This window comes from Ammodytes marinus, assembly GCF_949987685.1.
Source record: "Ammodytes marinus genome assembly, chromosome: 8".
Lineage (NCBI taxonomy): Eukaryota > Metazoa > Chordata > Actinopteri > Uranoscopiformes > Ammodytidae > Ammodytes > Ammodytes marinus.
Window position 1 is genome coordinate 4,206,370 of NC_137212.1, and position 11,530 is coordinate 4,217,899.

General features: G+C 40.8%; 1 protein-coding gene across 1 annotated transcript in view; it reads right to left on the reverse strand.

Annotated features, from left to right (window-relative positions):
- The window catches only part of hmcn1 (hemicentin 1), a gene marked incomplete at its 5' end in the record, with an annotated part of 135,582 nt that overhangs the window by 19,626 nt on the left and 104,426 nt on the right, over positions 1-11,530 (reverse strand). Inside the window, 17 exons of the mRNA XM_080032171.1 lie at positions 1,134-1,324; positions 1,848-2,117; positions 2,399-2,533; positions 3,279-3,416; positions 3,600-3,707; positions 4,091-4,255; positions 4,781-4,902; positions 5,314-5,470; positions 6,038-6,165; positions 6,438-6,582; positions 6,978-7,119; positions 7,620-7,756; positions 8,071-8,152; positions 8,529-8,725; positions 9,197-9,475; positions 10,049-10,146; positions 11,298-11,481. Of these exons, the coding sequence (XP_079888297.1) occupies positions 1,134-1,324; positions 1,848-2,117; positions 2,399-2,533; positions 3,279-3,416; positions 3,600-3,707; positions 4,091-4,255; positions 4,781-4,902; positions 5,314-5,470; positions 6,038-6,165; positions 6,438-6,582; positions 6,978-7,119; positions 7,620-7,756; positions 8,071-8,152; positions 8,529-8,725; positions 9,197-9,475; positions 10,049-10,146; positions 11,298-11,481 (2,678 nt within the window). The remainder of the gene's footprint in view (positions 1-1,133; positions 1,325-1,847; positions 2,118-2,398; positions 2,534-3,278; positions 3,417-3,599; positions 3,708-4,090; positions 4,256-4,780; positions 4,903-5,313; positions 5,471-6,037; positions 6,166-6,437; positions 6,583-6,977; positions 7,120-7,619; positions 7,757-8,070; positions 8,153-8,528; positions 8,726-9,196; positions 9,476-10,048; positions 10,147-11,297; positions 11,482-11,530) is intronic.

Genomic DNA, 11,530 nt, shown 5'->3' on the forward strand with positions numbered 1-11,530 from the left:
AGGATAAAAATGTATATATATATATTAGTGCTGTCAGTTTAACGTGTTATTAACGGCGTTAACGCAAACCCATTTTAACGGCGATTAACGCTCTTTAGCAAACGTTGTGGTTTTTTCTCATGCTGTTGCATCAACTAGTAATGTTGGGACAACTGAAACACCACAAACTACATATGGCTCGCAGGTAAGTTACTGTTAATTCAAACGGAACATGTCCTACAGCGTAATTTCACATTAAAATCATTTAACTGGCAAAACGACTAAACGTCAAGTCAATTCTGACTTTTATTTTGAAGCAGAAACCGGAACCTAGTCTTTCCTAGCTCAGCTGCTCTACCTTCACTAGTAGAGTCTTCCGTGTGACTGTCTGGGACTTCGCGGAAAAAGAACAGAAAGAAAGCTTGTCATTTGCAAAAGTCTTACTTATAACTCTGCGCGCACACCAAAACCTCTATGAACGTTAGTGGCAGCCAGCAGTCATTTATTTTCACTTTATTTTTCGCTACGAAGGGCGACTGCCTTGGCTGCAGCAGTGCCATGGCAACCACCTGGCACCCACCGGCAGTCACTCCACACACTTAAATAAGTCTTAAATAAGCCGTGGATGAAAGACTCCCAAAACATTTAGGCCTACAACAACCAGTTTAATTAAGCCTTAATACTAATTTGTTTTATATAGCCTTGTTGTTTTATGGTTTTGTTTTTAAATAAAAAAATAAGTTCCAATTATGTTTGTGTATGCTGTTCTAGGGGTGGGGGGGGGGGGTCTACATTGTGGGCTATTTGCACTGAATTGCAAATTATGATATGTTTGAAGAAATACACTGAATTACAAGGGTGTAGAGAATGGGTGTGATAAGAGCATTAAAATGAGGAAAATAATTGGACAAAAAGAAATCAAGGGACATTTAGGCTAGAATAGATAAAAATGCGATTAATCGCGATTAATCGTGAGTTAACTATGACATTGATGCGATTTAAATTTAAATTAAATATTTTAATCGTTTGACAGCACTAATATATATTAATTTTAATAAAGTGGATGAGGAGGATAAGGATGAGTGGGTGCAAGTAGGAAGAGTTGTTAGCAGAACTCAAAACATTTTTCTAATGCGTTTCTTTGTTTCCCTTACCTGAGTGATGTCTATGACCAGCTCTCCAGAGGGCAGGATGGTGTGTTCCCCCGCAGTTTCGATGAGAGGATTACCGTCCTTCTCCCAGGACAAGCTGGGCTGTGGCACGCCCTCCGCCACACACACCAGCTGAGCCTGACTGTTTTCCACTACGGCTACCTCCTGCTCTCCACCACGAATAGAAGGTGGGACTGCAAAATAAGATATATGCAAACAATAAGGGGGTTTCACTTCATTACACACACAAATTTTTAAATAAAGGCATATTTATGTTTTTTTTTATAAAATATATACCCTATACAATAAAATCGTAAATGATATGCTAGTTTTATTTTAGTTATATCTGAATCTCCTCTTTTCAGTCTCTGTCTTAAATGCTTCGTTTTAGAGATTGTCTCTTTAAGCCCCACCTTCCAAAAAGCCAAGTCTGCTCTGATTGGCCCTGAATCTAACTGCCAGTTGGATTCAGGGGTATCTGAGTGAGTGAATATCAAAGGTGGAGGTAGGGTTATAAGGGATATGTGCCTTGTCCTGTTATGATGTCATAATGGGAGATAAATCTGACTGGGGTTTTTGAACACAGGCTTTTAGGTTGAGGTGAAAAAAAAGAGAGGGTTGTTTTTTCTCTAATCACACAGAGGACCCATATTTATGTTAATAAATTTTTTTTTTTCATAACAGTTGACCAGTATTTGAATTGGCTGGGGCACGTACTCTGCACTGTGAGGCTCATCTCCAGGCTAACGGTGCCGGCTGCATTGGCAGCAGTGCAGGTGTATCGTCCGGTGTCGCTGGGCTGGATGAAGGAAACCTGTAGGGACCCTGAGCTGAGAACGCGCTGGCGGAGAGATTCACTCAGTCGCTGTCCGTCTTTATGCCAAGAGACGGAGGGGGGAGGGGAGCCGTCAGCCGGGCAATGCAGCGTTACAGAGGAATCCACAGGAGCCACGTACGTCTGAGTCTCCGAGCTGATCACTGGAGGGACTGTGAAAAAAAATAAAACAAACAAGTAAATAAAATACCACTTGCAGTTAAAACTTTTAGGGACAGATTCTCAAAGAAGGATTGCGCTCGCTAATAGCACCATGATTTGATGAGAATTTTAACCTTCAATCTGCCCACTAACACGCCCACAAAGTTTGACATTTTAGCATCTAAGGGCCTTAGATCTGACAGAGATTTGTGGCATAATTTTTCTTGCATGCCTTTGCACAACTATGGAAAAATTATATAATAATAGGACTGTCGCTCAAGTTATCACTGACCTTGTACTCTTAGTTTGGTCTTGCCCAGCGCGGTGCCTGCAGGGTTTTGAGCCACACAGATGTATGTTCCAGAGTCCGACACAGAGGCTTTGGAGATCTGCAGACCTCCATTAGGCAACACGGTGAAACTTCCACCTGGCATGAAGCAAGACAAATGATGGGGTGACTTGATTACTGACACACACAGACACACACACACACACACCTGCACTACCTCGGCCAGCCAAGGTAATGCAGAGAATGGACTAAACACTCAAGCACCTATAGGTCCCCTCTTGGCAAATGCTGAGAAAAGTCAACATTATGTTTAGGCATGATTTAAAGCATGATTTAAAGCATAACCAACAGGTGACCTGAAAAAAGGCCACTATTGGTTCAACGGTCCCCTGTTGGGGAATGTGTTATGACACCAAAGTCTACTGTAAGATAGGTACGTAAGTGCGCACACTCATGTGCACATACATTGCCAACAGGGTACTTTTGGTCTTCATTGACCATGTGTGGACCTCTATTTGTCATTAAATCTCAGCCCCGGCCAGCAGAGGCACTGTTGAGAATGGACTAAACACTCAGGCAACTTCAGGTCGCCTCTTGGCAAAAGTTCCACTAGTTCACTTCACCAGAAGGTACAAGACAAGTTTTTGGCATGATTTAAAGCATGACCAACAGGGGACCTGAAAAATGTCCACTGTTGGCTCAGCCGTCTTCAGTTGCTGAATGTGTTAAAATGCCAATAGGTACGCAAGTGCACACACACACACACACACACACACACACACACACACACACACACACACACACACACACACACACACACACACACACACACACACACACACACACACACACACACACACACACACACAGGATTACTGCTGACCTGTGGTGTGTATATTGATGCCCTCCTTCTGCCAGGTGATAGTGGGTCTGGGTGAGCCCGTGGCCCTGCAGGGCAGAGTGATGGGGTTATTCAGGATGACATCCAACGTGGACGGATGAGACTGGATCACTGGAAGCTCTGAGGAGAGAAGAAAGAATTCTCAGAAAGATCTCAAAGAACTAATAAGGGGGTAGAATAAAAGCACAACATAGAAAAACAGACATAGACATAGCGCTTTTCTTTGCACTCAAAGCGCTTTACAGGGTTCCAGGTTCCATTCATTCACACACAGACATACCGGTGGTGGTACAATGTTCTTACCCTGCACTGTGAGCTGCACGTGGCGCTGCGTGGACCCTGCAGCGTTCTTGGCCGTGCACGAGTAGCGCCCTGCGTGACTGAGCTCAGCTGAGGTGATTTCCACTGGACCTGAGCACAGACCATCCATCACACACCATAGATAATAACATGTAGTGAGTGAAATTCATAATTTATGCCTCTATTCTGGTTAGTTGATCTTTTAAAAAATGCCCTGCTCTCTTTGCAGCGCTAAGCAGTATATTTCTACAATTTTTTTTCCACTATTATTGTCATGCCTATTTGCACATTAGGTCTACTTTAATGTAAAGCGTTCAACAAATGTGATTGCATAATTGAAAAGCACTTTAAGCTGCATTTCTTATATAAATGTGCTATACAAATACAGTCTATTATTATTGCTATCAATATTATATGACTTACAGTAGTAGCCTGTTTGTAATACCAAAATAAAAAGTTGTGTATTTCTGGCGCCTCATTCATGAGATTCAGACCTGAGGGCAGGATGTTGTAGCCCTGTCCCTCATTGGAAAGCTTCATGCCGTCTTTGGTCCAGTGGATTGTGGGTTGTGGGACACCGGATGCAGTACAGGCGATGACCACTGGGGACAGTCTGGATACAACCAGCTCTGTGGGCTCATCTGCTATAGATGGAGGAACTACGGGGAGGAGGGAGGGGGACACAAGTAACAACATGCAAGAAATATATCCAATCTCGCTGTTGTTGGTCCGTTATGAAATCAAATGTTTCAAATTTTTTACAACAGAAAGATTAATTCCAGCACAGTAAGCTAATGTTTCTGTCCTATATACATCACTATGGTTACCCGATATGTTATCACTGTTATAATCGTTTTATATTAAGTCTTACATAAAATGGATGTCATATTTCTTGTTCATAATGCTGAACAGATGAATTCATCTATCTTTTTATACATGGTTTGTTGTTATGATATTTGTATTTTGCTTATGTTGTTGTACAGCCCGTTGAGGTATTTTTTGTGTGCATTTTTGGCTTTTTATAATAATTTATTTTATTTTAATGTGAGACAATGTAAGGAACCACACAGTGATACAAGAAAAACTTGAGACCACAAGACACAAACAGACAGTCACATAAAAAAAATTAAAATATTTTTTTATCTTTAATAAATGTTGTTTTATTTACTGATTGTGTGACTCACCGTGGACAGTGAGGTTGATGGTTCTGGAGTCTTCCCCTGCATCATTAGAGACCACACATTCATACACAGCTGTGTCCTCCACTGTGGGCGCTATGACAACCAGGGAGCCTGATGATAGTAATCTTGAAATGACAAAAAACATTGATTTATTTAGAGATTAGTTTCACTATGAAACAACAAGGAACAGCTCAAGCAGAAGACGTTATATGTTTGGTCTAAAGGTTGAGTTATTATGCCATTTCTCTTTAAGATGGAGTCAGCGAATCTGGAGAATGCTTTTTTTGTCAAAATCAGTGAATGGCAGGTTGCCAGCTATGGTGGGTCCACTTTGTTTACATACCAGTTTACAGAGACTAGGCCGTGCATTAACACCAGATAATTTCACCAGATGATTTTGACAATAAAGTGATTTGACAATGAGCGTTCTCCAGAATTGCCGAATCCACCTTTACGTTCCAATACCGTGTTTTTATTTTTTTTATTACATTTTTTACTGAATAAGAAAAACAACAAGGGAGAAAACCTGGCTCAACCTGTACATATTCTGGTTCTGGTCAGTGTTGATGGTTCGATCGTTTTTCCTCCAGCTAACGGTTGGTTTGGGAATGCCGGTGGCCTCACACGACAAAGTGGTCTGAACGTTTACCGTAACCGTGACGTTGGTGCGACCTTCAGCGATGGAGGGAGGGACTGAAAAATATGAACAGACAGACAATCATGAAATCACAATACAGCTCTGGAAAAAATTAAGAGACCACTCCAAATGTTCAGTGTCTCTTGTTTTCTATTTAGAGGCATATGTTTGAGTAAAATGAACATTTTGATTTTATAATATAATTAAGCAATAGCTCACGACAGGCTGTGGAATGTGCTCATTATACCACAGTTAGAGGGCGTTGTTCGGCCCGACGCCAAAGAGTGAGCCTCCGTTAAGCGTATATACATTTTATTACTAACTACTGGCGTTACTTCCTCAGACGCTAAGTGATATGGAACTCTTACTCTGCAAACTGATTGGAAATCCCTAGATGACTGTCAAGTCAAATGTATTTCTATGGCACATTTAAAAACAACATCAGTTGACCAAAATGCTTTACAAAAATACAATACAAAACCACATATAGGCCTAAGATACACAACAACAAAAACGTAGGACTGTGTTTGATCAGTTTGGAAGTACGCTGTTTTTTTTTTACGCCTTTTTTTTTGTATATATGGACCTTTGAGAGTCTGAGATACAAATTGATTATCACCCACCGTATACTTGCAGGTCCACTCTCTTGCGTTGCGTACCCGCCTGATTGGTTGCCATACACAGGTATCGCCCGGTGTCGGTCACCAGAGCGGAGTGGATGTGTAGCGACCCGTCCTCTGAGAATGTGTACCTGCACATGTTCATACAAAAATCAACTTTAATTATTTATTCAAATATGCAGATTTTGTCTTATTAAAACCATAACCATGTAATGTTATACAAAAATTCATAACAGAAAAAAACTAAATATAAAATGTTAGCATAATTATAAGTATTTCGCAATAATGCATCTCTGTTATATGACTGCTATTCAGTGTGGTAGTAAAAAGATTTAGGATGTCCCAATTCAGTAGAAAGACAAAAAGAAAGAGTATGATATTTGGAAAACAGCCGCGGATTTACCTGGCGTTGTTTTCTACCAATATGGCGCCAAGTTTCCTCCAGGTTACGCGCGGAGGTGGGACTCCACTCACAATACAATCCAACAACGCTGGCATGTTGATGTGAACTGACACTGCCTGAGAGCCTTCTTTGATAGTAGGGGCCACTGAGGGGACAGGTGAAACACATACATTTTTATATGTAAGTTTGAGCATTCAGCTTTATAACATAATAAATGGGTATGGAAAAAGAAAAATTATCCTCTTCTACTGCGTTATCAGAAAAGACAAACAGTATTGCATGATGCTTTCTTCACGTACTCCATGGAAAACAAACATGGACGCTAGAAAGCTATTTTTGCTGCCCTGAAACATCACAACTGGGCAATTCTGGTATCATGGAAATATCCAGATTTCCCACTTGTAATTTCTGCCATGTGCTCATGACTAAAAAAAAAAAAAGATAATTCCAAGGAGTATGTGAAGTAACTATCAATGACGTTAATCCTATCCTATCCTATACTTAAATAGCACAAGTTCTAGATTAAAGATGTAACTGTACCATTGACGGCCAGGTTGAACTGTCGCGTGGTCTTCCCAGCGATGTTGCTTGCCACACAGGTATACTGAGCACGGTCACTCAGCTCTGCCATGTTGATCTGGAGGTAACGACCAGCGGACAGGATACGCATACGGGCAGAGGCCTGCATATGGAAAAAAGGTCATACAGTGAATGTGTGTGCACTTACGTACCTATCTAACAGTGGACTTGACTTTGTAACACATTCACCAACAGGGGACCGCCAAGCCAATAGTGGACATTTTTCAGGTCGCCTGTTGGTCATGCTTTAAATCATGTCCAACATCTTCTGTTGAATTGTGTGTGTGTGTGTGTGTGTGTGACTACAATTGAAAGGATTGTTTGGACATGTTGATAATATAATACTAACTATCCAGGCTAAATTGATCTGTTAAGGGGTAGGACAAGATGCATTTTTTACTTCGTACTACCCCCTTTAGCGCATGTAGAAAGTGTGTCTGTTTTTTTCCTTTTTCTTTTTATTTATTCATCTATCTATTACTATTTTAACTTTGTTTTTAATTGCTTACATGTTCAAAATAAAGAGAATCAATCAATCAATCAATCAATCAATCAATCAATCAATCAATCAGATTATTGACTTATTTTGATCTGATTTCTGACCTGGAATGGACGTCCATCTTTGAGCCAGGTGAGAGTGGGAGGTGGGACAGCGTCCGACTTGCACTCGAGCGTCACCTGTCTGTTCTGCAGCACAGACACATCCTGAGGGGAACTCTCCCCCGCTATGTTAGGGGGAACTGTGAAGAGAACCAGGAAACACACTCAATAGCCGAATATCATCACAACTTATTCTTTATGAATTGTGAAGATATTATTCATTATTAAAGAAAATTAACGTTATTAACGAAGTACAGATTGACTGTATTATACAACAATATTTTTTTTTTGACATTCCAACCTGGGTCACTGCAAAGAGGACTGATGGAGGTGAGGTTCTAACCACTTCACCACGAGCGCACTTTATACATTAATTAATTACCTTTTGTTTAGGCCATGGATTTTTCCCTACACTATCATGTACAGTGCACACTACATTTAATGCGTCACCCACCATGCACTCGGACCAGGAACTCCTTGTCATCATCGCCCGCCGGACTGTTTGCTAAGCAGGTGTATCTGCCCGTGTCCTCCAACTGAAATACATTATGAAAAATATGGAAAAAGAGTTTGTAATGGTGTTATATGTTTAGTTAAGGTTTTCTATTTTAAATATGTGCAAAAATAAATAGAAAAAAATTGAAAGTATAGTACGTCATGTTAGTTGTTTATTTCATTTTGTCTTTTGTTTCTGTGTTCACTTTTTCATTTGTGTTTGTGTTCCTTGAAAAAAAAATCCAAAAATAAAGTATTTCAAAAAGAAAATCAAGATTTTTGGTGAATGAATAAACTAAACAAAGTAAAAAACCAACAAAATATTTTACCAATTTTACATGTATGTTTTTTTTTATAGAAAAGAAAATCTGATTCAATCTAGAGTTAGTACATGAGATATGGCACTGTTCAACTGACCTGTGCGGAGGCTGCCCTGAGCACCTCTCCCCCTCTGAGGAGGCGCACTCCGTCTGTCTGTGGGAGCGGCCGTCCGTCTTTCAGCCAGGTCAGAGAGGGAGTGGGGATCCCTGAGGCCTCACACTCGAGCTCCAGCACGTTATTCACCACAACAGACACTTCTGCCTGTACACCAGAGCCCCTAATGTGTGGAGGGTCTGAATAAAGAAAACAAGTTAAAAACACATATATTTATTTTTCCTTTTCCATGCAACAAAAGCATTATAACGAACGTGTTTCAAATGTGTAGACAGATTCATACTCCAGGAATCAATAAATCATGAGTAGAACGTTATTAAAACACGTATTATGCATCTTTTTGACCACCTATGCTTATTTATTTATCAAAGCTAGACCTATAACTGCACTGTATCAGAGTGAATGTATTTTGAGCCTTAATAATCTCCTGTAGATTTGAGATGTAGTATGGATGCACTTTATTTCTATGACTATGTGCTCCAACTGTCCTGAAGAAGGGTCCTCCTCTGTTGATGTTCCTAAAACGAATACCACTAACCCTGGTTGCTAGGCAAATTAAGTTCTATTCTATTCTATTCTTTTCCATTCTATTTTATTATATACAAAAGCTGAATTTGGAGAATAATATTTATAAACTGCTTTCAACTCACCCAACACTTTCACATTGAAGTGGCGGCTAGCTTGACCAGCTGTGTTGTTAGCCACGCAGGTGTAGCGCCCCGTGTCGTTGACTTGTGCCTGGGTGATTTGCACAGTTGTATTGAGGTTGAGGAGTTTGAGGTGGGGGTCAGGAGAGAGGGTCAGCCCTTCTTTGAGCCAGGTCACAGTGGGGGTGGGCGTCCCGTCAGCAATACACAGCAGGGAAGCCAAGTGTCCTCTGACCACAGTAACCTCCTCTGTGCTCCCTGCTCCGTCCAGACCGGGAGGGACTGAAGAGACAGTTAGAAAGGTTTTTATTTAGTGCTTAACATTGAGGGGGTGGTAGGATGGCCTAGAGGAAAAGGTGGCCGACCAGTAACCATAAGGTAGCTGGTAAGATCCCCGGCACCGGACAGGAGGGTGTTAGTAGTAAAAACATTGGTGGTTGGTATTATGTCTACAGTGCCCACCATCTCTACCATTGTGTCCTTTAGCAAGACACTTAACCCCAAACTGCTCCAGGGGCGCTGTACTATGGCTGACCCTGCACTCTGACCCCCTTTGGAGTGTGGTAACTTGAGAGGGGATATGCAGAAAAACAAATTTCAATGTCCATTGAATAATAAAGCAACTTAACTTAACTATTGTCTTTAGAATGGTGTTTGGTGGAAAAAGGGTAAAAAGTATTTATTGAACATGCTGTTGGTTGCAGCTAAAAAAGGTGCTTGTTGTCAAAATCAGTTTGTCAAAATCAGTGAGTATCTCCTTAATAAATGTCTGAAACTAAATAATTATAAAGAAGGAAAAAAATGGTTCTTTGGGGATTTATTCCTTCACTCAGATTGAATAGTGTTCAGACTCACCGTGCACCTGCAGGTTAAAGTGTCTGTTGTCCACTCCGGCTCTGTTTGATGCCACGCAGGTGTAGGTGCCGCTGTCCGACAGCTGTGTTCGTGTTATCCTGACAGATCCAAAAGGCAAAACATATAAGTATCCTTTGCGTTAGAATGCATACAGCAGCTCACATCATTTTTAACACTTTCTATTGTTGCAGAAAAGTTCTTTTTATTTGTATTTAAATGTATTAAAATGTAAGCTTGTCGTATAGTACAGTAAACACTTCCAAATGCAAACCCATTATAATGAAATTGCATTAGGCAGTGTGATTTACATACTTATTTAAATGCAGAAAAACTAGCAGGATAGAGCGGGTTTTAAAAAAAGAATTCTAATATGAAAAAACATAATTCCACAAGTAAATTACGTACAAAACATGTGAAACTACCAAGATTTCAGATAGACGAGTCGATTACACCGCCCATCTAGGTCTCACCCTAATATAACAAACTGCTTTTGCAATAATTACATTTTATGTGTCAGAAAAATTGCTCACATAAGATGCACAATAATAATTATGCAATTTGAATGTTTAGTTTTTATCTTTTTATAATGTCTATATTGTCTATTGTCTATCATTGTCTGAACCTGTGTGTATGTGTGCTGTTTGTGTTTATATGTTTTTTATGTTCCTAAGTGCAAGACAAATTCTCTTTGGGCCAATAAAGGTGTATCTCATCTGATCTCAATAAGCAGCAATCTGTTACAAACTCCTGTTGAGCCCTGTCCACTGACCTACCGGAGCACCTGTCCCGCAGAGAGAAGCCGTATGTGGGAGGAGATGGGCAGGGGCAGCTTGCCGTATCACTTAAATTATTCAATACATCCTTTGTTCTGATCTAATGTTTTAATATCAATAAATTGCGTAGCCGATTGTTTTCATTGCGTTACAGACCCTTGTAACTCTCTGAAATTACCAAATAGATGCACTGACTTGCTTCATACACCTCTCTGCTTCACAAAATGGCCTAGAGCACGTACCATATCGGCTTCGGCCTTCGTTGCAGTGGTCGCGGGTTCAAATCTGACCCGTGGACCTTTACTGCATGTCATCCCCCCTCTCTCTCTGTCTCCCCATTTCAACTCTGAACTATCTAATAAAGCTTGGAAATGCCAAAAATTTATATAAAAAAAAAGACACCACTTAAAAGAGCCGGCTCTTTGAACAGGTTTGTTTGCATCAGACCCATCACTACGTACTGTCCACTGACCTACCGGAGCACCTGTCCCGCAGAGAGAAGCCGTATGTGGGAGGACATGGGCGGGGGCAGGCCGTTCCTCAGCCAGTTGAGCTGTGGCGGGGGAGAGCCCGTAGCAATGCACTCTAGGTTAACAGAACTGTCCAGAACTGTAGTCAACTCATCAGCTGTTTCACTGTTGCCGTCTATCGCAGGAGGCACTGAAAAAAGAAAAAATGTACATATACAAATGAATTCACACTGGAATAA